The following is a 27981-nucleotide window of genomic DNA, read 5'->3' on the forward strand; positions in this document are numbered from 1 at the left end:
GGCCTGCCGATGGACGTAGTTTCTGACCGGGGGCCCCAATTTGTGTCCAAGTTTTGGCAGGAGTTTTGTAGGTTACTGGGAGCAAGTGTAAGTCTTTCTTCAGGGTTTCATCCCCAGAGCAACGGTCAAACGGAGAGGGCCAACCAAGATTTGGAGAGAGTGTTGCGATGTTTGGTTTCTAAGAACCCCTCTTCCTGGAGTCAACAACTCTCTATGGTTGAGTACGCTCACAATTCGGTGCCAGTGGCAGCCACGGGTCTCTCTCCGTTTGAGTGTAGTTTAGGTTACCAGCCACCTATCTTTCCCAGTACTGAGTCCGAGGTCACTGTTCCCTCCGCTCACGCTTTCATCCAGAGGTGCCGTCACGTGTGGAGCAGAGCCCGTGAAACTCTCCTCCGGGTGGGGGCGCGCACCAAGGCTAAGGTCGATCGCCACCGGTCGAAGCCTCCGGTATACGTCGTTGGACAAAGAGTGTGGCTTTCCACGAAGAACATTCCACTCCGATCCGTTTCTAACAAGCTTGCCCCCAAATTTATCGGGCCGTTCAAGGTCACCAGGATCATTAGTCCGGTGGCGGTCCGGCTCAAGCTTCCTCCGGCGTATAGGAGAGTTCATCCTACCTTCCATGTGTCCAAGATAAAACCGGTGTTTCAGGCACGCATTAACCCGCCGGTCCCGGTTCCCCCGCCGCCACGACTTGTTGATGGGGAGACCACCTTTTCTGTCAATCGGATTTTGAACTCGAGAAGGAGGGGACGCGGATTCCAGTACCTGGTAGACTGGGAGGGTTACGGTCCGGAGGAGAGAAGTTGGGTACCCGCTAGGGACATTCTGGATCACTCCCTTATCGATGATTTCAATCGACAGGTAAATTTGTCTGGGAACGCCAAGAGGCGTTCCTAGGGGGGGGGGTAGTGTCACGGTTCATGAATCCACTGCCTCTCTCTCTCTCTCTCCTGTGTTTGTGTGGGCGTGGTTTCCAATCTTGGCCTGATTGTCTGCGCCAGCTGGAATTAATTATCTTCCCCTTTATATGTTCTGTAACCTGTGTTTCTTGTTGTCAGATCGTTGTTTCTTCCCTGAGGTTGTGTCGTGTGTCAGTGCTCTTTCTCTCGCAGCCCTTGTGGGGATTATCTGCTGTGCTCCTTCCTACCCAGCCGGACTCACTCCCTTGGATTTCTCAGCGCGCTATCATCAGAGGATGTGCCCTAGGCCCTGGGTTGGATTCTGTCTGAGTATATTCTGTCTGTCCTGTTGATGCTGTAAACTATTTCATTAAACCATCGTTGCTTGCATCTTGCATCCGCCTCTGTATTGTGACACTCCTGAACCTAATCCATCACTGCTACGTGGTGAAGGACACCTGAACCTAATCCATCACTGCTACGTGGTGAAGGACTCCTGAACCTAATCCATCACTGCTACGTGGTGAAGGACCCCTGAACCTAATCCATCACTGCTACGTGGTGAAAGACTCCTGAACCTAATCCATCACTGCTACGTGGTGAAGGACTTGTTATGCTCTGGGTGTCTGGGATACTGAACCACCCATGTGCTGACCTATCATCCATCTGTTTGAGGTGCTGACCTGGGATCAGTAGCATGGTTTAACATGGGAGTCAGCCTAATCAGCCTGCCATGATGGATCCTCTGGGGGTCTGAGGTGCTGACCTGGGATCAGTAGCATGGTTTAACATGGGAGTCAGCCTAATTAGCCTGCCATGATGGATCCTCTGGGGGTCTGAGGTGCTGACCTGGGATCAGTAGCATGGTTTAACATGGGAGTCAGCCTAATCAGCCTGCCATGATGGATCCTCTGGGGGTCTGAGGTGCTGACCTGGGATCAGTAGCATGGTTTACCATGGGAGTCAGCCTAATTAGCCTGTCATGATGGATCCTCTGGGGGTCTGAGGCGCTGACCTGGGATCAGTAGCATGGTTTAACATGGGAGTCAGCCTAATCAGCCTGCCATGATGGATCCTCTGGGGGTCTGAGGTGCTGACCTGGGATCAGTAGCATGGTTTAACATGGGAGTCAGCCTAATTAGCCTGCCATGATGGATCCTCTGGGGGTCTGAGGTGCTGACCTGGGATCAGTAGCATGGTTTAACATGGGAGTCAGCCTAATCAGCCTGCCATGATGGATCCTCTGGGGGTCTGAGGTGCTGACCTGGGATCAGTAGCATGGTTTACCATGGGAGTCAGCCTAATTAGCCTGTCATGATGGATCCTCTGGGGGTCTGAGGCGCTGACCTGGGATCAGTAGCATGGTTTAACATGGGAGTCAGCCTAATCAGCCTGCCATGATGGATCCTCTGGGGGTCTGAGGTGCTGACCTGGGATCAGTAGCATGGTTTAACATGGGAGTCAGCCTAATCAGCCTGCCATGATGGATCCTCTGGGGGTCTGAGGTGCTGACCTGGCATCAGTAGCATGGTTTAACATGGGAGTCAGCCGAATCAGCCTGCCATGATGGATCTGCTTTAGGAATTACTTTATAGTATGGGTGCATGTGTCCAGTTGACCCGTAATGGCTGCCATTCAGGGAGCTAGACCAAAGAAATCAGCTGGGCCGTAGTTGGTCTTCGTGCCATTTAATTTCAGCACCATTTCCTGTGTTGTCTTCCTGGGTACAGTCAACAGCACTCTTTCTGGCTGTGTCCCAAATTGCACCCATAGGTCTTTGGTCAAAAGTAGTGCCCTATAGAAATAGGTTGTCATTTGGGACACAGGATCTCTTTGAAGGGTTTATGAATATCTGCTTTACCAGTCTCTCTCTGCTGACAGTCTCTGCTGACAGTCTCTGCTGACAGTCTCTGCTGACAGTCTCTGCTGACCCACTGAGGAGGCTAAAGGGAGGGAAGCGTCACATCAGACCCATGATCTGATGCAGCTGATATCCAGTCCCAGTCCCTGTCTGCACTATTTTGGGCCGGGTTAGGAGGGGAGGGGGGATGGGGGGGGTTCTGGGGATTGTAAAGGGGTTTTGGAAGGAGGTGTCATCATGAGGGTGTGAGAGGGTTTATATATTTATTTATACTTCTGTCCCACGCTACACTAGGCTAGTTGTTGGCTAGCTGTTGTTCCCAGGAGTCTCCATATACAGGAGGAATGCTATATGCTGTCCAGGGGATTAATGAGATAAGTAGCTAGCCTCTTGGGAAAAAAGGAGCTATCTAGCCTTCCCCATTTCTCCTTCTCCCAAATCCAGTCAACTGATGTTCTGAAAGAGCTGCAAAATCTGGACCCCTACAAATCAGCCGGACTGGACAATCTGGACCCTTTCTTTCTAAAATTATCTGCCGAAATTGTTGCAACCCCTATTACTAGCCTGTCCAACCTCTATTTCGTGTCGTTTGAGATTCCCAAAGATTGGAAAGCAGCTGCAGTCATCCCCCTCTTCAAAGGGGGTGACACTCTAGACCCAAACTGCTACAGACCGATATCTATCCTACCCTGTCTTTTTAAGGTCATCGAAAGCCAAGTCAACAAACAGATTACCGACCATTTCGAATCGCACCACACCTTCTCTGCTATGCAATCTGGTTTCAGAGCTGGTCATGGGTGCACCTCAGCCACGCTCAAAATCCTAAACGATATTCTAACCTCCATCGATAAGAGACATTACTGTGCAGCCATATTCATTGACCTTGCCAAGGCTTTCGACTCTGTCAATCACCACATCCTCATCGGCAGACTCGACAGCCTTGGTTTCTCAAATGATTGCCTTGCCTGGTTCACCAACTACTTTTCTGATAGAGTTCAGTGTGTCAAATCGGAGGGCCTATTGTCCGGGCCTTTGGCAGTCTCTATGGGGGTGCCACAGGGTTCAATTCTTGGACCGACTCTCTTCTCTGTATATATCACTGATGTCGCTCTTGCTGCTGGTGAGTCTCTGATCCACCTCTACGCAGACGGCACCATTCTGTTTACTTCTGAACCTTCTTTGGACACTGTGTTAACAACCCTACAGAGGAGCTATAATGCCATACAACTCTCCTTCCGTGGCCTCCAATTGCTCTTAAATACAAGTAAAACTAAATGCATGCTCTTCAACTGATCGCTGCGCGCACCTGCCCGCCCGACTAGCATCCCTACTCTGGACGGTTCTGACCTAGAATACGTGGACAACTACAAATACCTAGGTGTCTGGCTAGACTGTAAACTCTCCTTCTAGAGTTAGGTTTTAGTTTTTTTTTAAGTTTAGGTTTTTTTCAACCGAGTTTTATCAGTTTATTCAACGTTTATTTAACGTTTTATTAACGCTCTGAGAATGGAAATTGTAGTTTATTTTGTTTTTCATTACTCCCTACTACTACACTTTCACTGAATGCTCGAATAAGACTTAACTCCAGTGTAAGCCCTATCTACGCCGGGGAAATGCCTGTTTTAGACAGATGTAATCATTTAATATTTTAAGAGCTTTCATTGTCTGCTTATACAGTACGCCCCCTTTATTTATCTTATGGTTCTGACTTGGTGTACAGGTTCTACTAAGCTAACATATGGAATTGTTTTAAGAAGGTCATACCAAGGTTTATTCGTGCAAAAGTGAAAGCGCGAACCATCGCATTGAACCATGGCAAGGTAACTGAGAATATGGCAGAATACAAAACAGTGTAGTTATTCCCTCCGTAAGGCAATGAAACAGGCAAAATGTCAGCATAGAGACAAAGTGGAGTCGCAATTCAACGGCTCAGACACGAGAGATGTCGGTGGCAGGGTCTACAGACAATCACGGACTACAAAGGCAAAACCAGACACCTCGCAGACACCGAGGTCTTGCTTCCGGACAAGCTAAACACCTTATTCGCCCACCTTGAGGATAACACAGTGCCACCGACGCAGCCCGCTACCAAGGACTGAGGATCTCCTTATCCGTGGCCAACGTAAGACATTTTAAGCGTGTTAACCCTTCCAAGGCTGCCGGCCCAGATGGCATCCTTAGCCGCGTCCTCAGAGCATGCGCAGACCAGCTGGCTGGAGTGTTTACGGACATATTCAATCTCTTCCTATCCCAATCTGCTGTCCCCACTTTCTTCAAGATGTGCACCATTGTTCAAGTACCCGAGAAAGCAAATATAACTGAACTAACAAAATAAATCGCCCCAGTAACACTCACTTCTGTCATCATAAAGTGTTTTGAGAGACTAGATAAGGATTATATCACCTCTACCTTACCTAACACATTAGACCCACTTACATTTGCTTACCGCCACAATAGATCCACAGACAATGCACTTCACACTGCCCTATCCCATCTGGACAAGATGAATACCGATATAAGAATGCTGTTCATTGACTATAGCTCATCATTAAACTCGGGGTCCTGGGTCTGAACCCCGCCCTGTGCAACTGGGTCCTGGACTTCATGATAGGCCGCCCCCAGGTGTTGAAGGTAGGAATCAACTTCGCCGATTCTCAACACAGGGGCCCCACAAGGATGTGTGCTCAGCTCCCATGTACCCCCCTGTACTCCCTGTTCACCCACGACTGCGTGGCCACGCACGCCTCCAACTCAATCATCAAGTTTGCAGAAGAAACAACAGTAGTAGGCCTGATTATCAACAATGCCGGGACAACCTACAGGAAGGAGGTGAGGGCCGATCATGGACTTCAGGAAACAGCAGAGGGAGCACGCCCCTATCCACATCGACCGCAGTGGAGCAGGTGAAAAGCTCCAAGCTCTTCGGTGTACACATCACCGATGATCTTAAATGCTCCACCCACACAGACAGTGTGGTAAAGAAGGCAGAACAGCTTGGCACCTCAAACCCTCACACACTTTTACAGATGCACAATTGAAGAGCGTCCTGTTGGGCCTTGTACGGCAACTGCACTGCCCGCAACCGCAAGGCTCTCCAGAAGCTGGTGCGGTCTGCCCAACACATCACCGGGGGCAAACTACCTGCCCTCCAGGACACCTACAGCCCCCGATGTCACAGGAAGGCCATAAAGATCATCAAGGACAACAACCACCCAAGCCACTGCCCTGCTCACCCCGCTATCATCCAGAAGGCGAGGTCAGTGCAGTTGCATCAAAGCTGGGACCAAGAGACTGAAAAACAGCTTCTATCTCAAGGCCATCAGACTGTTAAACAGCCGTCAATTGCTGGCTTTCACCCGGTTACGCAACCCTGCACCTTAGAGGCTGCTGCCCTACATACATAGAATCACTGGCCACTTTAATAATGGAACACTAGTCACTTTAATAATGTTTACATACTGCCTTACTCATCTATGTATATACTGTATTCTATTCTACTGTATTTTAGCCACTCCAACATTTATCTTTCAAATATGTATATGTTCTTTAATTCCATTCTTTTAGGTTTGTGTATTGTGTGTATTGTTGTGAATTGTTAGATATTTCTGCACTGATGGAGCTAGAAACACAAGCATTTCGCTACACCCGCAATGACAACGGCTAAACATGTGTATGTGACCAATACAATTTGATTTGCGGTAGTCCACAGAGTTAACTGGGAGTCCACAGAGAGTCAGAGAATTGCTTGGTACGTGTAATACAATATAATCTAATGAGAGTCTCACCTGGCCTGGAAGACCCGTCCGAAGGCCCCCTCTCCGATGTCCCTGACGTACTCGATGTTGTTCCTGGGGTACTCTAGAGCCATCAGCTTGGAGTTCAGCAGTAGGGGCAGGCGTTGGTACATGGGGTTGGGGTGAAGGCGGTCCAGCAGCAGACTCTCAGAGGGTAAGGCAGTCAGGGTGGGGGTCTCCATGACTCTGATGGACAGGGAAAGAGAGAGAGGGAGGTTATTATAGTGACTGCTTCCCAAATTACACTGTATTCTCTTTATAGTGCAATCATTTAGACCAGGGCTACCCACGGGGCTACCCACGGGGCTACCCACAGGGCTACCCACAGGGCTACCCACAGGGCTACCCACAGGGCTACCCACGGGGCTACCGCTACCCCCAGGGCTACCCACAGGGCTACCCACAGGGCTCTGGTCAAAAATAGTGCACCATATAGGGAACAGGGTAGCGTTTGGGATGCACCCAGTGTCAACTCTGACCAATGGTCTCCTATGTTTGACAACACCATATACAGTCAGGTCCAGAATTGTTGGCACCTTTGATAAAGATGAGGGGGGGGGAGGCTGTCTAAATTAAACATAAAAAATACAACGATATTGCATGCTCAAAAAATTGGGAAATTATGATTTTGTTTATCAAGTAATGAAATAAAATTTTAAAAAAGATGGGAGGTCAAAATTATTGTTTTCCCTGTTTTCAATACACCCTCTCCTGCTCTTGTGGACGGCCCTCTTCAATTCAAACCACAGGTTTTCAATGGGGTCCAGGGACTAAGATGGTAAAAGGTTTATTTTGTTGTCAACGGCATCATGAACTTTCATAGCATCAGGACATTTTTCCCCAAAAACCTGGTTGCCTCTGCCAGTATGCTGAAACTTGGCAGCAAGTGGATTCTGTATGGAGGAATGGTCTAAGATCCCTCCCACTGTATTCTCTAATCAGATTCTGGATGGAGGAATGGTCTAAGATCCCTCCCAATGTTTTCTCCAATCAGATTCTGTATGGAGGAATGGTCTAAGGTCCCTCCCACTGTGTTCTCTAATCAGATTCTGTATGGAGGAATGGTCTAAGGTCCCTCCCACTGTGTTCTCCAATCAGATTCTGCATGGAGGAATGGTCTAAGATCCCTCCCACTGTGTTCTCCAATCAGATTCTGTATGGAGGAATGGTCTAAGATCCCTCCCACTGTGTTCTCCAATCAGATTCTGTATGGAGGAATGGTCTAAGATCCCTCCCACTGTGTTCTCCAATCAGATTCTGCATGGAGGAATGGTCTAAGGTCCCTCCCACTGTGTTCTCCAATCAGATTCTGTATGGAGGAATGGTCTAAGGTCCCTCCCACTGTGTTCTCCAATCAGATTCTGTATGGAGGAATGGTCTAAGATCCCTCCCACTGTGTTCTCCAATCAGATTCTGTATGGAGGAATGGTCTAAGATCCCTCCCACTGTGTTCTCTAATCTCATAAAACATTTGAGAAAAAAGCCCCCTGAAGCTCGGACAGCAGAGTCCCTGCCCCCTGAAGCTCGGACATCAGAGTCCCTGCCCCCTGAAGCTCGGACAGCAGAGTCCCTGCCCCCTGAAGCTCGGACAGCAGAGTCCCTGCCCCCTGAAGCTCGGACAGCAGAGTCCCTGCCCCCTGAAGCTCGGACAGCAGAGTCCCTGCCCCCTGAAGCTCAGACAGCAGAGTCCCTGCCCCCTGAAGCTCGGACAGCAGAGTCCCTGCCCCCTGAAGCTCGGACAGCAGAGTCCCTGCCCATCTTTCATTAACATCTGAAATTCTACCTCTTCAAACAGTATATTAAATAATCCTCCTCCTCACCTCGACACCCCCCTTTCTAGCTCGGACTCTACTGAGCTACGTTATTGAGGAAAAATGTACTAACTATGCCTGCAATATCTGGTTGTTACATCTAGCTATCTGAAGATGAATGCAATAACTTTAAAAAAAAATGTATAATTTTTTTTAACCCTTATTTTACCAGGTAAGTTGACTGAGAACACATTCTCATTTACAGCAACGACCTGGGGAATAGTTAAAGGAGAGAGATAAGGGGATGAATGAGCCAATTGTAAGCTTGGGGAGGGTTCTGGGGGGTTGGAAACAGGGGTTCTAATAATTTTGACCCCCATCTTTTAGAATTTCTTTATTTTATAATTTATTAAACTCAAACTCTTTCTCTGAGCAATTTTTGGACACCTGCAATTGTGTTTATAGAAATATTTACAAATTAATCAAAAATTAAAAGCTGAAATGCCTTGAATCAATAAGTATTCAACCCCGTTGTCATGGCGAGTCTTAAGTTCAGAAGTAAAAATTTGCTTAACAAGTCAAATAATAAATCAAAATAAACAAAACCAAAGTATGTTTGAATACGGCTGAGGGGCAACGCTGTAACATCCAATGCCTGTTGGCCTGAGGTTGATGCCGTGCAGCTGCTTGTACGCATGTACACACACTCGCACTCAAACACACAAACACATTTATATAGTGCCACAGATGCACTCAAACGTATACAGTTGTCCTGGTTGTCTGTAGTGATAGTTGTTGTCCTGGATGTCTGTTGGGATAGTTGTTGTCCTGGATGTCTGTTGGGATAGTTGTTGTCCTGGATGTCTGTTGGGATAGTTGTTGTCCTGGATGTCTGTTGGGATAGTTGTTGTCCTGGATGTCTGTTGGGATAGTTGTTGTCCTGGATGTCTGTTGGGATAGTTGTTGTCCTGGATGTCTGTTGTTGTTGTTGTTGTCCTGGATGTCTGTTGGGATAGTTGTTGTCCTGGATGTCTGTTGTGATAGTTGTTGTCCTGGATGTCTGTTGTGATAGTTGTTGTCCTGGATGTCTGTTGTGATAGTTGTTGTCCTGGATGTCTGTTGTTGTTGTTGTTGTCCTAGATGTCTGTTGTTGTTGTTGTCCTAGATGTCTGTTGTTGTTGTTGTCCTGGATGTCTGTTGTTGTTGTCCTGGATGTCTGTTGTGATAGTTGTTGTCCTAGATGTCTGTTGTTGTTGTTGTCCTGGATGTCTGTTGTGATAGTTGTTGTCCTAGATGTCTGTTGTTGTTGTTGTCCTGGATGTCTGGTGTTGTTGTTGTCCTAGATGTCTGTTGTTGTTGTTGTCCTAGATGTCTGTTGTGATAGTTGTTGTCCTGGATGTCTGTTGTTGTTGTTGTCCTAGATGTCTGTTGTTGTTGTTGTCCTGGATGTCTGTTGTTGTTGTCCTGGATGTCTGTTGTGATAGTTGTTGTCCTGGATGTCTGTTGTGATAGTTGTTGTCCTGGATGTCTGTTGTTGTTGTTGTCCTGGATGTCTGTTGTTGTTGTCATTGTCCTGGATGTCTGTTGGGATAGTTGTTGTCCTGGATGTCTGTTGGGATCGTTGTTGTCCTGGATGTCTGTTGTGATAGTTGTTGTCCTGGATGTCTGTTGTTGTTGTCATTGTCCTGGATGTCTGTTAGGATAGTTGTTGTCCTAGATGTCTGTTGTTGTTGTTGTCCTAGATGTCTGTTGTTGTTGTTGTCCTGGATGTCTGGTGTTGTTGTTGTCCTGGATGTCTGTTGTTGTCCTAGATGTCTGTTGTGATAGTTGTTGTCCTGGATGTCTGTTGTTGTTGTCCTGGATGTCTGTTGTTGTTGTCCTGGATGTCTGTTGGGATAGTTGTTGTCCTGGATGTCTGTTGGGATAGTTGTTGTCCTGGATGTCTGTTGGGATAGTTGTTGTCCTGGATGTCTGTTGGGGTAGTTGTTGTCCTGGATGTCTGTTGGGATAGTTGTTGTCCTGGATGTCTGTTGTGGTTGTTGTCCTGGATGTCTGTTGGGATAGTTGTTGTCCTGGATGTCTGTTGGGATAGTTGTTGTCCTGGATGTCTGTTGGGATAGTTGTTGTCCTGGATGTCTGTTGTTGTTGTTGTTGTCCTGGATGTCTGTTGGGATAGTTGTTGTCCTGGATGTCTGTTGGGATAGTTGTTGTCCTGGATGTCTGTTGGGATAGTTGTTGTCCTGGATGTCTGTTGGGATAGTTGTTGTCCTGGTTGTGAATTTCAAACACAGATGAAACCACAAAGACCAGGGAGGTTTTCCAATGCACAATGCCAAAGAAGGGAACATATTGTTAGATGGGTAAAAAATAAAAAAAGTAGACATTGAATATCCCTTTGAGCATGGTGAAGTTATTAATTACACTTTGGATGGTGTATCAATACACCCAGTCACTACAAAGACAGTCCATCACAGACAGGAAGGAAACCGCTTAGTGATTTCACCATAAAGCCAATAGTGACTTCAAAAGTTTAGTAGCTTTGATAGAAAAATGAAAATGGATCAACAACATTGTAGTTACTCCACAATACTGACAGAGTGAAAAGAAGGAGGCCTGTACAGAATACAAATATTCCAAAACATGCATCCTGTTTGCAACAAGGCACTAAAGTAATACTGCAAAAAATGTGGCAAAGCAATTCACTTTTGTTTGGGGCAAATAAAATTCAACACATGTAGATGAGTACCACTCTCCATATCTTCAAGCATGGACGTGGCTGCATCATGTTATGGGTATTATTGTAATCTGGGGAGTTTTTTAGGATAAAAAAAACCCAGAATGGAGCTAAGCACAGGGAAAATCATAGAGGAAAACCTGGTTCAGTCTGCTTTTCACCAGACACTGGGAAATGAGTTCACCTTTCAGCAGGATAATAACCTAAAACACATTGCCACATCTACAGTCTAGTTGCTTACCAAGAAGACAGTGAATGTTCCTGACTTAAATCTACTTGAAAATCTATGGCAAGACTTAAAAAATGTTTGTCTAGTAATGATCAACAACCAATTTGACAGAGCTAGAATAACTTTTTAAAGAATAAATGCCAAATGTTGCACAATCCAGGTGTGGAAAGCTCTTAGAGGCTCACCCAGAAAGACTCACAGCTGTAATCAACGCCAAAGGTCCTTCTACAAAGTATTGCCTCAGGGGAGTGAATACTTATGTAAATATTTTTCCTGTCTTTCATTTTCAAAAAAATTGAAAAATGTCCAAAAACATGTTTTCACTTTATCCTTATGAGGTATTGTGTGCAGATGGGTGAGAAAATAACAAAAGTAACATTCTAACTATATTACAAACCGTATAACTAACCATATTACTAACCATGTTACTAACCATGTTACTAACCATGTTACTAACCATGTTACTAACCACATTACTAACCACATTACTAACCACATTACTAACCATATTACTAACCATATTACTAACATGGTTACTAACCATATTACTAACCATATTACTAACTGTGTTACTAACCATATTACTAACCATATTACTAACCATATTACTAACCATATTACTAACCATATTACTAACCATATTACTAACCATATTACTAACTGTGTTACTAACCATATTACTAACCATATTACTAACTGTGTTACTAACCATATTACTAACCGTGTTACTAACCGTGTTACTAACTGTGTTACTTACCGTGTTACTAACAATATTACTAACCATATTACTAACCATGTTACTAACCATATTACTAACCATATTACTAACCATATTACTAACCGTGCTACTAACTGTGCTACTTACCGTGTTACTAACAATATTACTAACCATATTACTAACCATATTACTAACCATATTACTAACCATATTCCTAACCACATTACCAACCACGTTACCAACCACGTTACTAACCATGTTACTAACCATATTACTAACCACATTACTAACCACATTACTAACCATATTACTAACCACATTACCAACCACGTTACCAACCACGTTACTAACCACGTTACTAACCACGTTACTAACCGTATTACTAACCGTGTTACTAACCGTGTTACTAACCGTGTTACTAACCGTGTTACTAACCATGTTACTAACCATGTTACTAACCATGTTACTAACCATGTTACTAACCATGTTACTAACCATGTTACTAACCATGTTACTAACCATGTTACTAACCATGTTACTAACCATGTTACTAACCATGTTACTAACCATGTTACTAACCATGTTACTAACCATGTTACTAACCATATTACTAACCATATTACTAACCATGTTACTAACCATGTTACTAACCATGTTACTAACCATATTACTAACCGTGTTACTTACCGTGTTACTAACAATATTACTAACCATATTACTAACCATATTACTAACCGTGTTACTAACCATATTACTAACCATATTACTAACCGTGTTACTAACCATATTACTAACCATATTACTAACCATATTACTAACCATATTCCTAACCATATTCCTAACCACATTACCAACCACGTTACTAACCACATTACTAACAATATTACTAACCATGTTACTAACCACGTTACTAACCACGTTACTAACCACATTACTAACCACATTACTAACCACATTACTAACCACATTACTAACCACATTACTAACCACATTACTAACCGTGTTACTAACCGTGTTACTAACCGTGTTACTAACCGTGTTACTAACCGTGTTACTAACCGTGTTACTAACCGTGTTACTAACCGTGTTACTTACCGTGTTACTTACCGTGTTACTTACCGTGTTACTAACCATATTACTAACCATATTACTAACCATATTACTAACCATATTCCTAACCACATTACCAACCATATTACTAACCACATTACTAACCACATTACTAACCACATTACCAACCATGTTACTAACCATATTACTAACCACATTACTAACAATATTACTAACCATATTACTAACCACATTACCAACCACATTACTAACCACGTTACTAACCACGTTACTAACCACGTTACTAACCACGTTACTAACCACGTTACTAACCACGTTACTAACCACGCTACTAACCACGTTACTAACCACGTTACTAACCGTGTTACTAACCGTGTTACTTACCGTGTTACTAACAATATTACTAACCTCATTACTAACCATATTACTAACCATATTACTAGATATATTACTAACAATATTACTAACCATGTTACTAACCATGTTGCTAACCATGTTGCTAACCATGTTGCTAACCATGTTGCTAACCATGTTACTAACCATGTTACTAACCATATTACTAACCATATTACTAACTATATTACTAACTATATTACTAACCATATTACTAACTATATTACTAATCATGTTACTAACCATGTTACTAACCATATTACTAACCATGTTACTAACCATGTTACTAACCATGTTACTAACCATGTTACTAACCATGTTACTAACCATGTTACTAACCATGTTACTAACCATGTTACTAACCATGTTACTAACCATATTACTAACCATATTACTAACCATGTTACTAACCATGTTACTAACCATGTTACTAACCATGTTACTAACCATGTTACTAACCATGTTACTAACCATATTACTAACTATATGACTAACTATATGACTAACCATATTCCTAACCATATTCCTAACCATATTCCTAACCATATTCCTAACCATATTCCTAACCATATTACTAACCACATTACCAACCATATTACTAACCATATTCCTAACCATATTACTAACCACATTACCAACCATGTTACTAACCATATTACTAACCACATTACTAAAAATATTACTAACCATATTACTAACCATGTTACTAACCATATTACTAACTGTGTTACTAACCATATTACTAACCATGTTACTAACCATATTACTAACCATATTACTAACTGTGTTACTAACAATATTACTAACCATATTACTAACCATATTCCTAACCATATTACTAACCATATTCCTAACCATATTCCTAACCATATTCCTAACCACATTACCAACCATATTACTAACCACATTACTAAAAATATTACTAACCATATTACTAACCATATTACTAACCACGTTACCAACCACGTTACCAACCACGTTAATAACCACATTACTAACCATATTACTAACCACATTACTATCCACATTACTAACAATATTACTAACCACGTTACTAACCACGTTACTAACCACGTTACTAACCACGTTACTAACCACGTTACTAACCACGTTACTAACCACGTTACTAACCACGTTACTAACCACGTTACTAACCACGTTACTAACCACGTTACTAACCATGTTACTAACCATATTACTAACCGTGTTACTAACCATGTTACTAACAATATTACTAACCATGTTACTAACCATATTACTAACCATATTACTAACCATGTTACTAACCATGTTACTAACCATATTACTAACTGTGTTACTAACCATGTTACTAACCATGTTACTAACCATGTTACTAACCATGTTACTAACCATGTTACTAACCATGTTACTAACCATGTTACTAACCATGTTACTAACCATGTTACTAACCATGTTACTAACCATGTTACTAACCATATTACTAACCATGTTACTAACCATGTTACTAACCATGTTACTAACCATATTACTAACCATATTACTAACCGTGTTACTAACCGTGTTACTTACCGTGTTACTAACAATATTACTAACCACATTACTAACCATATTACTAACCATGTTACTAACCATGTTACTAACCATGTTGCTAACCATGTTGCTAACCATGTTGCTAACCATGTTGCTAACCATGTTGCTAACCATGTTGCTAACCATGTTGCTAACCATGTTGCTAACCATGTTACTAACCATATTACTAACTATATTACTAACTATATTACTAACCATATTACTAACCATATTACTATACTAACTATATTACTAATCATGTTACTAACCATATTACTAACCATGTTACTAACCATATTACTAACCGTATTACTAACCGTGTTACTAACCATATTACTAACCATATTACTAACCATATTACTAACCATATTCCTAAACATATTCCTAACCAAATTCCTAACCACGTTACCAACCATGTTACCAACCATGTTACTAACCATATTACTAACCACATTACTAACCACATTACTAACCACATTACCAACCATGTTACTAACCATATTACTAACCACATTACTAACCACATTACTAACCACATTACTAACCACATTACTAACCACATTACTAACCACATTACTAACCACATTACTAACCATATTACTAACCATGTTACTAACCATATTACTAACCATATTACTAACCGTGTTACTAACTGTGTTACTTACCGTGTTACTAACAATATTACTAACCACATTACTAACCATATTACTAACCATATTACTAACAATATTACTAACCATGTTACTAACCATGTTACTAACCAAGTTACTAACCATATTACTAACCATATTACTAACCATATTACTAACCATGTTACTAACCATGTTACTAACCATGTTACTAACCATGTTACTAACCATGTTACTAACCATGTTACTAACCATGTTACTAACCATGTTACTAACCATATTGCTAACCATGTTACTAACCATGTTACTAACCATGTTACTAACCATGTTACTAACCATGTTACTAAGCATGTTACTAACCATATTACTAACAATATTACTAACCATGTTACTAACCATATTACTAACAATATTACTAACCATGTTACTAAACATGTTACTAACCACATTAATAACTATATGACTAACTATATGACTAACTATATGACTAACCATATTACTAACCATGTTACTAACCATGTTACTAACCATGTTACTAACCACATTACTAACCACATTACTAACCACATTACTAACCATATTACTAACCGTATTACTAACTGTGTTACTAACCATATTACTAACCATATTACTAACTGTGTTACTAACCATATTACTAACCATATTACTAACCATATTACTAACCATATTACTAACCATATTACTAACCATGTTACTAACCATATTACTAACTGTGTTAGTTACCGTGTTACTAACAATATTACTAACCATATTACTAACCATGTTACTAACCATGTTACTAACCATATTACTAACCGTGTTACTAACCATATTACTAACCATATTACTAACCATATTACTAACCATGTTACTAACCACGTTACCAACCACGTTACCAACCACGTTACCAACCACGTTACCAACCACGTTACCAACCACGTTACTAACCACATTACTAACCATATTACTAACCATATTACTAACCGCGTTACCAACCGCGTTACCAACCGCGTTACCAACCGCGTTACCAACCGCGTTACCAACCGCGTTACCAACCGCGTTACCAACCGCGTTACTAACCGCGTTACTAACCGCGTTACTAACCGCGTTACTAACCGCGTTACTAACCGCGTTACTAACCGCGTTACTAACCATGTTACTAACCATGTTACTAACCATGTTACTAACCATGTTACTAACCATGTTACTAACCATATTACTAACCATATTACTAACCACATTACTAACCGTATTACTAACCGTATTACTAACCGTGTTACTAACCATGTTACTACCAATATTACTAACCATGTTACTAACCATGTTACTAACCATGTTACTAACCATGTTACTAACCATGTTACTAACCATGTTACTAACCATGTTACTAACCATATTACTAACCATATTACTAACTGTGTTACTAACCGTGTTACTAACAATATTACTAACCATGTTACTAACCATGTTACTAACCATATTACTAACTGTGTTACTAACTATGTTACTAACAATATTACTAACCATGTTACTAACCATATTACTAACAATATTACTAACCATGTTACTAACCATATTGCTAACCGTATTACTTACCGTGTTACTAACCATATTACTAACCATGTTACTAACCGTGTTACTAACCATATCACTAACCGTGTTACTAACCGTGTTACTAAGTGTGTTACTAAGTGTGTTACTAAGTGTGTTACTAAGTGTGTTACTAAGTGTGTTACTAAGTGTGTTACTAAGTGTGTTACTAAGTGTGTTACTAAGTGTGTTACTAAGTGTGTTACTAACATATTACTAACTGTGTTACTAACCATATTACTAACATATTACTAAGTGTTACTAAGTGTGTTACTAAGTGTTGAAGAAATGTCTGGTGAATGTCTGCTACTATATTGGCTGACATAACCCAGCGTACGTCTTGTGGTTCTTCCATGTCTTCCTCCTCCTCTTGCACATGATGATGATGATGGTGAGGAAGGCTATGGCTGCGAAGGCTGCTAGTAGACAGATGATGATGATCATAGAGTAGGCCGGAGAGACGGAGGGAGGGAGGAGGGGAGGATTCTGGCGAGGGAACGATGACTCCGTCTTCACTACCACTGGGGGGACAGAGAGTCAACAGTCTTCACTACTACTGAGGGGACAGAGAGTCAAGATTGTCATCACAAGATGGATCTTACCTCAATCAGTAGCTCAATAATTGCCCTTTTTCTCAAGACCTGAACAGGAAAAACACCTTGGCCCTAGCCATACATTGTAGCTAGGGCCCATATTGTTCCTGATCAGGTCTCCAAGTCTTATGGAAGTCAAATTTGGAAATATTTTTAAAAAATGGTTCCAAAAATTGTTCTTCGGCTGTCCCCATAGGAGAACCCTTTTTTAATTAGAGGCAGAACCCTTTTTGGTTCCAGGTATAAATATTTTGGGTTCCATGTAGACCCGTCTGGGGAAAGGGTTCTACATGGAACCCAATAGGGTTCTACCTGGAACCAAAAGGGTTCTTCCAAGGGTTCTCCTCTGGGGACAACCGAAGAACCCTTTGAGGTTCTAGATAGCACCTTTTTTTTCTAAGAGTGTACCTTCTCCACATTTGGGAATGTTGCAGTATTCCCAGCGGATGTTGGGGTTGGTTGTATAACACCAGGGCTTCTCATTCTCTCCTCCGGGGTTCCGGCATGAGCTCTGTGCGTTCCTCAGCTCTGATAATACATCCACACTGAGACGGTGCAGGTGGGGACCCTGAGACAGAGACAGACAGAGAGAGAGACAGAGACAGACAGAGAGAGAGACAGGGAGAGATGAGCAGATGATTTCCTGCATTTTTCAACAATCTTCACTCCAAATCAAAATTCTCAACCTACAACCTGATTTTGGACAAAATCACCGGGAAGGATTCCTACTACCAAAGTTGATTATTTCTAAGATATACAGCAAATGCTCTGGCTAACAAACAACAGAAACCTGAAAACACCATCCAATCTGGAACTGAGTGAGTCATGTTTAGTCAGAAGCTACTTTTAAAGCTAAGATAAAAAAATATTACAATTATATATTTTAATTTATAAGGACTGAATGATAAGTTAAATGCAAGTATTTCCCGTGACTGTGACTCAAAGCCAAGTGTGTACCTGGCCCACCGCTCCACCCTGGACTTGAACAGCCTTTACCACCAGGTCCACCTATACAAAGCAGCAGTGCCCAACTTCGCCCGGACCCTAAAGGGAGCCACAGACACCCGCCCAGACCCCCCGGACCTACACATAGAGGACCCAAGCCGAGAGGACCTACATCTAGACCACAGCCCCACCAGCCACATCCACACCCAATCCACACCCCATTTAGGCCCCCTCAGATCAGACCTATGCCACTCCTGCCCACCCCATGCCGCCCACTCCCGCAAAGATGGCCTCAACATGAAAGTCACACATATGCCCATCGCTATGTTTGGAGGAAAAAAGGGGGAGGCTTGCAAGCCGAATAACACCATCCCAACCGTGAAGCACGGGGGTGGCAGCATCATGTTGTGGGGGTGCTTTGCTGCAGGGGGGACTGGTGTACTTCACAAAATAGATGGCATCATGAGGCAGAAAATTATGTGGATATATTGGAGCAACATCTCAAGACATCAGTCAGTAAGTTAAAGCTTGGTCGCAAATGGGTCTTCCAAATGGACAACAACCCCAAGCATACTTCTTCTTCCAAAGTTGTGGCAAAATGGCTTAAAGACAACACAGTCAAGGTGTTGGAGTGGCCATCACAAAGCCCTGACCTCAATCATACAGAACATTTGTCGGCAGAACTGAAAAAGTGTGTGCGAGCAAGGAGGCCTACAAACCTGACTCAGTTACACCAGTTCTGTCAGGAAGAGTGGGCAAGAATTCACCCAACTTATTGTGGGAAGCTTGTGGAAGGCTACCTGAAATGTTTGACCCAAGTTAAAACCTCTTGAAGCTAGGGGGCAGAATTGTTATGTTTGGAAAAAACAATGTTCCCAATGTAAGCTGCCTATTTCTCAGGCTCAGATGCTATAATATGCATATAAATGACAGATTAGGATAGAAAACACTCTAAAGTTTCCAAAACTGTCAAAATATTGTCTGTGAGTATAACAGAACTGATTTTGCAGGCGAGACCTGAGGAAATCCAACCCGGAAGTGCCTCTTATTTTGAAAACCCCCTGTTCAATTGCCTGCCTTTCGTCCATTTAAAGCGATATCAACCAGATTCCTTTTGCAATGGCTTCCACAGGGTGTGAACAGTCTTTAGACATAGTTTCAAGCTTTTATTCTGAAAAATGAGCGAGATTTATCAAAACGCGCCAGTGGATCGATTAGTTTATGCGCGCGAAAGTTGTAGCTCGACATTTTCTTTCTCTTTTGTTGAATAGTTTACCGTCAGGTTGAAATATTATTGATTATTTATGTTAAAAACAACCTGAGGATTGATTATAAAAAACGTTTGACATGTTTCTACGAACTTTACGGTTATTATTTGGAATTTCCATCTGCCCTTCATGACCGCTCGAGCCTATTGATTTCTGAACATAACGCACCAGGTTTTTGAGGTTTTTGGATATAAAAATAATATTTATCGAACAAAAGGAAAATGTATTGTGTAACTGGGAGTCTCATGAGTGCAAACATCCGAAGATCATCAAAGGTAAGCGATAAATTTTATTGCTTTCTGACTTTCGTGACCAATCTACATTGCTGCTAGCTGTTCGTAATGTTTTGTCTAATGGTCGATAAACTCACAAACGTTTGGATCGCTTTCGCTGTAAAGCATATTTTCAAAATCTGACACGATAGGTGGATTAACCTGTTTGGCGTGCAAGCCCGATGTCGGTACACTTATGACAACAGCCACTTCAAGTGCAGGGCGCGAAATTCAAAAGATTTTTTTTTTTTTATATATTTAACTTTCACACATTAACAAGTCCAATACAGCATATGAAAGGTACACATCTTGTGAATCCAGCCAACATGTCCGATTTTTAAAATGTTTTACAGGGAAGACAAAATATGTAAATCTATTAGCTAACCACGTTAGCAAAAGACTCCACTTTTATTACTCCATCAGTTTTTGACTCCATCAGTAGCTATCACAAATTCGACCAAATAAAGATATAAATAGCCACTAACCAAGAAACAACCTCATCAGATGACAGTCTGATAACATATTTATTGTATAGCATATGTTTTTTTCGAAAAAATTTGCATATTTCAGGTATAAATCATAGTTTACATTGCAGCTACATTCAGAAATTGCACCGAAAGCAGCCATAATATTTACAGACACCAACGTCAAATACCTAATTACTCATCATAAAACATTTCTGAAAAATACATAGTGTACAGCAAATGAAAGACAGGCATCTTGTGATAACAGACAATATTTCCGATTTATTAAGTGTTTTACAGCGAAAACAAAATGTAGCGTTATATTAGCTTACCACAATAGCCAGAAACACTTGGGCGCTGGCGACTACGACAGATATATGAAATAACATCATAAATTGGGTCTTACTTTTGCTGATCTTTCATCAGAATGTTGAACAAGGTGTCCTTTGTCCAGATGAGTCGTTGTTTGGATTCAGAATGGCAACTTTCTCTCTCCATTTTAGCAAGCGCGCTAGCCGGGTTGCACGGATCTCTCCATGTAAACAAACGGAAGAGAACGGAACACGGCAAAACTCCCGAAAAAATTTCAATAATCTGGTGAAACTATATTGAAAAAACGTACTTTATGATGAAATGGTGACATGTATCAAATAAAATCAAAGCCGGAAATAATTCGCCTAATACCTCAACAAAATAAAAGGCAACCCAACTGTCCAAATCGCGTTCTTCAGAGTACCGGAAATGGGGTACTTGTCATTCCAAGAGGATTTATTCCATCCCAGATCGAGATAATCACCTCATTTCTTCTCTCACAGCCTTCTTGACACCCAGAGGAAGGTGTATGACGTGCATGTATACTAATAGCTCTTGTGCCCATTCATAGGCAGGAAGAGGAAGAGAGCATCGATTTCAGACTTTGAACTTCTGGGTCAGGAAAAGTGCTGCAGAATGAGTTCTGTTTCACTCAGAGTCACAAACGGTTTTAGAAACTAGAGAGTGTTTTCTATCCAATAGTAATAATAATATGCATATTGTACGAGCAAGAATTGAGTACGAGGCCGTTTGAAATGGACACATTTTATCAGGCTACTCAATACTACCCCTTGCAGCCATAAGAAGTTAACAACAAGCTAAACTGTGTTTTGGTATATTTCACTTGTGATTTCATGAAAATAAATATTTGTAGTAATTTTTTGGGAATTTGGCGCTCTGCAATTCAGTGGTTGTGTACGAAAATGATCCCGTTATCTCTCTGGGATATAGGGGGTGCTGTTTCGACTTAGGGAAAATTGATCTCCAAATTAAACTGCCTAGTACTCAATTCTTGCTCGTACAATATGCATATTATTGTTATTATTGGATAGAAAACACTCTCTAGTTTCTATAGCCGTTGGAATTTTGTCTCTGAGTGAAACAGAACTCCTTCTACAGCACTTTTCATGACAGGGAGTCAGATTTCAGACATCTTGGCCCCTGATCTGGGGTCGGTTTAAGGGCCCTGTAAAGGCTATGGAGAAACAGACACTGCTTACGTCTTCCCCTGGGTGTCAGTACGTGGTGACGCTTTGAATGGAGTTGATTGCGCAATCAGGGCCTGTATAAAACAGCAAATACCGGAAGTAGCTTCCTTTTGCTGCCTGCGCCTGACGCACGAAGGACGTCGGACTCGCCTCCTTCCAACCTGTTGTTTAGCCAGTAATATTTCTCCGGTCATGTTTTTACTCGTTATAGGTGTTAAAAACATCATAAGGTAGTTAATTTAAACCGTTTTATAGCAATTTATATCCGTTTAGTGCGATTTTGAGGCATTTCTTTCTGAGACACTTTGAACCGCTGGGCACGTTTCCAGTTCATGCCCGACGTTAGTGGGCATTTCCACATGGCAAGAGGACAGCTTTCGACCAAAAGACGATTAGACCCAAGAAAGGATTCATTGCCCAAGATTCTGATGGAAGAACAGCTCAAAGTAAGAACAATTTATTATGATAAATCGTGTTTCTGTCGAAAAATGTGAAACGCTTATGCCGCCATTTTGTTAGGTGTAGCTTCGCTTGGCGCAACCTGTATTGAAAAGTAAGGATAATTTAAAAAATGTAATTCAGCGATTGTATTAAGAATTAAATTGTCTATCAATCGCTGTCCACCCTGTACTTTTTAGTCAAGTTTGAGTATTTATGTATAAGACTAGATCACTGTCTAATATGGCGCACAACATTTTCTGACCAGCTGGGCTACTTTTATCATTGTCTAACCATGATTTTGGTGGCTAAACATGCACATTTTCGAACAAACTCTATATGTATGTTGTAATATGATGTTACAGGAGTGTCATCTGAAGAATTCTGAGAAGGTTAGTGAAAAAATTCATGCATTTTGGCGATGATTACGTTATCGCTCTCTTTGGCTAGAGTCAATGCTCTGGTAACGTTTGCACATGTGGTATGCTAATATAACGATTTATTGTGTTTTCGCTGTAAGACACTTAGAAAATCTGAAATGTTGTCTGAATACACAAGATCTGTGTCTTTCCATTGCTGTGAGCTGTGTATTTTTAAGAAATGTTTTATGATTAGTAATTAGGTAATACGCGTTGCTCTGTGTATTTATTCTAGTCAGTTGTGATGGTGGGTGCAATTGTAAACTATGATTTATACCTGAAATATGCACATTTTTCTAACAAAACATATTTATTGTATAGGATAGGTTATCAGACTGTCATCTGATGAGGTTTTTTCTTGGTTAGTGGCTATCAATATCTTAGTTTAGCCGAATTGGTGAATAGCTACTGGTGGAGAGAAAATGGTGGACAAAGAAAAATGGTGTGTTTTGCTAACGTGGTTAGCTAATAGATTTACATATTTTGTCTTCCCTGTAAAACATTTTAAAAATCTGAAATGGTGGCTTTATTCACAAGATCTGTATCTTTCATTTGGTGTCTTGGACTTGGACTTGTGATTTTATGATATTTAGATTTTCCTTTTCATTGTGACGCGATGCTAATCAGTGAGGGGGGGGGTTGGGGGTGCTTGTCAGTTGGGACGCTAGCGTCCCAACTATCCCAGAGAAGTTAAAGGGATCCATGTGCCAAGAGGTTATTAAACAATTTAAAGGGAATGCTACCAAATACTGATTGAGTATATGTAAACTTCTGACCCACTGGGAATGTGATGAAATAAAAGCGGAAATAAATAATTCTCTACTATTATTCTGACATTTCACATTCTTAAAATAAAGATCAGAGGACCAATACGCAGCGTGGTAATTTTCCATAATGAATTTAATCAACACAAAACAATACACTATACAAAATGACAAACGAACATACCGTCACAGTCCTAGCTGGTGCAGACCACAAACACAGAGACAGGAAATAACCACCCACAATCCCCAACACAAAACAAGCCACCTTTATATGATTCTCAATCAGGGACAACGATTGACAGCTGTCTCTGATTGAGAACCATATTAGGCTGAACACAGAAACAGACGAACTAGACACACAACATAGAATACCCACCCCAACTCACGCCCTGACCAACTAAACACAACCAAAACAACAGAAAACAGGTCAGGAACGTTACAAACTGACCTAAAACAGGGAATATTTACTAGGATTAAATGTCAGGAAATGTGAAAAACTGAGTTTAAATGTATTTGGCTAAGGTGTATGTAAACTTCTGACTTCAACTGTATATATCAACAAATTAGCGAGATCACTAGAACAGTCTGCAGCACCCGGCCTCATCCGACTAGAATCTGAAGTCAAATGTCTACTGTTTGCTGATGATCTGGTGCTTCTGTCACCAACCAAGGGAGGGCCTACAGCAGCATCTAGATATTCTTCACAGATTCTGTCAGATATGGACCCTGACAGTAAATCTCAGTAAAAGTGAAATTAATGGTGTTCCAAAAAAGGTCCAGTTGCCAGGACCACAGAAACAAATTCCATCTAGACACCGTTGCCCTAGAGCACACAAACTATACAGTCCTCAGCCTAAACATCAGCACCACAGGTAACTTCCATAAGGCTGTGAACGATCTGAGAGTCAAGGCAAGAAGCGCGTTCTATGCCATCAAAAGGAACACAAAATTTGTCATACCAATCAGGATCTGGCTAAAAATACTTGAATCAGTTATAGAACCCATTGCCCTTCATGGTTGTGATGTCCGGGGTTCGCTCACCAACCAAGAATTCACAAAATGGGACAAACACCAGAGAGACTCTGCAACGTAAAACACCAAATTCATTGAATGACTCAATCATGGACACTCTTCCTGACAGTTGTGGCTGCTTTATTGTCTCTACCTCCTTGACATTTGTGCTGTTGTCTGTGCCCAATAATGTTGGTACCATGTTTTGTGCTGCTACCATGTTGTGTTGCTACCATGTTGTGCTGCTACCATGTTGTGTTGCTACCATGTTGTGTTGCTACCATGTTGTGTTGCTACCATGTTGTGTTGCTACCATGTTGTTGTCATGTTGTGCTGCTGCCATGTTGTGTTGCTGCCATGTTGTGTTGCTACCATGTTGTGTTGCTGCCATGTTGTGCTGCTACCATGTTGTGTTGCTACCATGTTGTGTTGCTACCATGTTGTGTTGCTACCATGTTGTGCTGCTGCCATGTTGTGTTGCTGCCATGTTGTGTTGCTGCCATGTTGTGCTGCTACTATGTTGTTGCCATGTTGTGTTGCTACCATGTTGTGCTGCTACTATGTTGTTGCCATGTTGTGTTGCTGCCATGTTGTGTTGCTGCCATGTTGTGTTGCTGCCATGTTGTGCTGCTACCATGTTGTGTTGCTACCATGTTGTGTTGCTACCATGTTGTGTTGCTACCATGTTGTGCTGCTGCCATGTTGTGTTGCTGCCATGTTGTGTTGCTGCCATGTTGTGCTGCTACTATGTTGTTGCCATGTTGTGTTGCTACCATGTTGTGCTGCTACTATGTTGTTGCCATGTTGTGTTGCTGCCATGTTGTGTTGCTCCAATGTTGTGGTGCTGCCATGTTGTGTTGCTACCATGTTGTGTTGCTACCATGTTGTGTTTCTACCATGTTGTGCTGCTACCATGTTGTGTTGCTATCATGTTGTGCTGCTACCATGTTGTGTTGCTACCATGTTGTGTTGTTACCATGTTGTGTTGTTACCATGTTGTGTTGCTACCATGTTGTGTTGCTGCCATGTTGTGCTGCTACCATGTTGTGCTGCTGTCATGTTGTGTTGCTACCATGTTGTGTTGCTGCCATGTTGTGCTGCTATCATGTTGTGTTGCTACCATGTTGTGTTGCTGCCATGTTGTGTTGCTGCCATGTTGTGTTGCTACCATGTTGTGTTGCTACCATGTTGTGTTGCTACCATGTTGTGTTGCTACCATGTTGTGTTGCTACCATGTTGTTGTCATGTTGTGCTGCTGCCATGTTGTGCTGCTGCCATGTTGTGTTGCTGCCATGTTGTGTTGCTGCCATGTTGTGCTGCTACTATGTTGTTGCCATGTTGTGCTGCTGCCATGTTGTGTTGCTGCCATGTTGTGTTGCTACCATGTTGTGTTGCTGCCATGTTGTGCTGCTACCATGTTGTGTTGCTACCATGTTGTGTTGCTACCATGTTGTGTTGCTACCATGTTGTGCTGCTGCCATGTTGTGTTGCTGCCATGTTGTGTTGCTGCCATGTTGTGCTGCTACTATGTTGTTGCCATGTTGTGTTGCTACCATGTTGTGCTGCTACTATGTTGTTGCCATGTTGTGTTGCTACCATGTTGTGTTGCTACCATGTTGTGCTGTTGTCATGCTGTGTTGCTGCCATGTTGTGTTGCTGCCATGTTGTGCTGTTGTCATGCTGTGTTGCTGCCATGTTGTGTTGCTACCATGTTGTGCTGCTACTATGTTGTTGCCATGTTGTGTTGCTACCATGTTGTGTTGCTACCATGTTGTGTTGCTACCATGTTGTGTTGCTGCCATGTTGTGTTGCTGCCATGTTGTGTTGCTGCCATGTTGTGCTGTTGTCATGCTGTGTTGCTGCCATGTTGTGTTGCTGCCATGTTGTGCTGTTGTCATGCTGTGTTGCTGCCATGTTGTGTTGCTGCCATGTTGTGTTGCTGCCATGTTGTGTTGCTGCCATGTTGTTGTCATGTTGTGCTGTTGTCATGCTGTGTTGCTGCCATGTTGTGCTGTTGTCATGCTGTGTTGCTGCCATGTTGTGTTGCTGCCATGTTGTGTTGCTGCCATGTTGTGTTGCTACCATGTTGTGCTGCTACCATGTTGTGCTGCTGTCATGTTGTGCTGCTGCCATGTTGTGCTGCTACCATGTTGTGTTGCTGCCATGTTGTGTTGCTGCCATGTTGTGTTGCTGCCATGTTGTGTTGCTGCCATGTTGTTGTCATGTTGTGCTGCTGCCATGTTGTGTTGCTGCCATGTTGTGCTGCTACCATGTTGCTGCCATGTTGTGTTGCTGCCATGTTGTGTTGCTGCCATGTTGTGTTGCTACCATGTTGTTGTTAAGTTGTGTTGCTGCCATGTTGTGCTGCTACCATGTTGCTGCCATGTTGTGCTGCTACCATGTTGCTGCCATGTTGTGCTGCTACCATGTTGTTGTTTTTTTTTGTTGTTTTTTTTTTTTTTTTTCTTAGGGGAGGATCAGCTTAGTATTGCGGAAAGAATGTTGCTTCCAATGTAATTGTCTGCATCATTTCCATTCCCCCATATTTTTTTGGGTAAATATATGTATCCATACACGTATGCATACATATACACATATATACATACACATACCTATATAGACATACATACTTTTTTAAAGAATATGCCTTTATTATTATTCCCCGCGACCCTACCACCAATCCCCCAATTGGAGTAAACTTATAAACACTTCTGCTTTTACCTTCAATTTCTACATCTTATACCTATCTTACAGACACAGTCCACTTTACAACAGTTCTCTCTTATTTGTTCTTAGTCCTTCCTCTATTTCTGTTGTCCATCCAATTTTATTTCCACTTGTAACTGTGCTATTTCACAAAAGCTCCGCACCTATACACATTTCACAGATCCCGTATGCCCTATATTGTTTATCTTGTTATTAGTCCCACCCTTCAGCTCCACCCAACCCCTCCCATCTATCTTCCAACATCATCCATTTCGGATTTCTATTTGCCATACATTTCTCAACTGTGCTGTGATGCTTCACAAAAGACCTGAACCTTCCTATTCTCATAGCTTCT

The 27981-nt window shown here is 42.0% G+C and overlaps 1 protein-coding gene across 1 annotated transcript in view; it reads right to left on the minus strand.

Moving 5' to 3' along the window:
- musk (muscle, skeletal, receptor tyrosine kinase) overlaps positions 1–27981 on the minus strand; it is an 87347-nt gene that overhangs the window by 13029 nt on the left and 46337 nt on the right. The window contains exons 13-15 of the mRNA XM_055873604.1: positions 18228–18387; positions 17564–17747; positions 6552–6746 (exon numbers count right to left, since the gene is read on the minus strand). Coding sequence (XP_055729579.1) covers positions 6552–6746; positions 17564–17747; positions 18228–18387 — 539 coding nt within the window. The remainder of the gene's footprint in view (positions 1–6551; positions 6747–17563; positions 17748–18227; positions 18388–27981) is intronic.

Source organism: Salvelinus fontinalis, chromosome 21, assembly GCF_029448725.1.
Source record: "Salvelinus fontinalis isolate EN_2023a chromosome 21, ASM2944872v1, whole genome shotgun sequence".
Taxonomy (NCBI): domain Eukaryota; kingdom Metazoa; phylum Chordata; class Actinopteri; order Salmoniformes; family Salmonidae; genus Salvelinus; species Salvelinus fontinalis.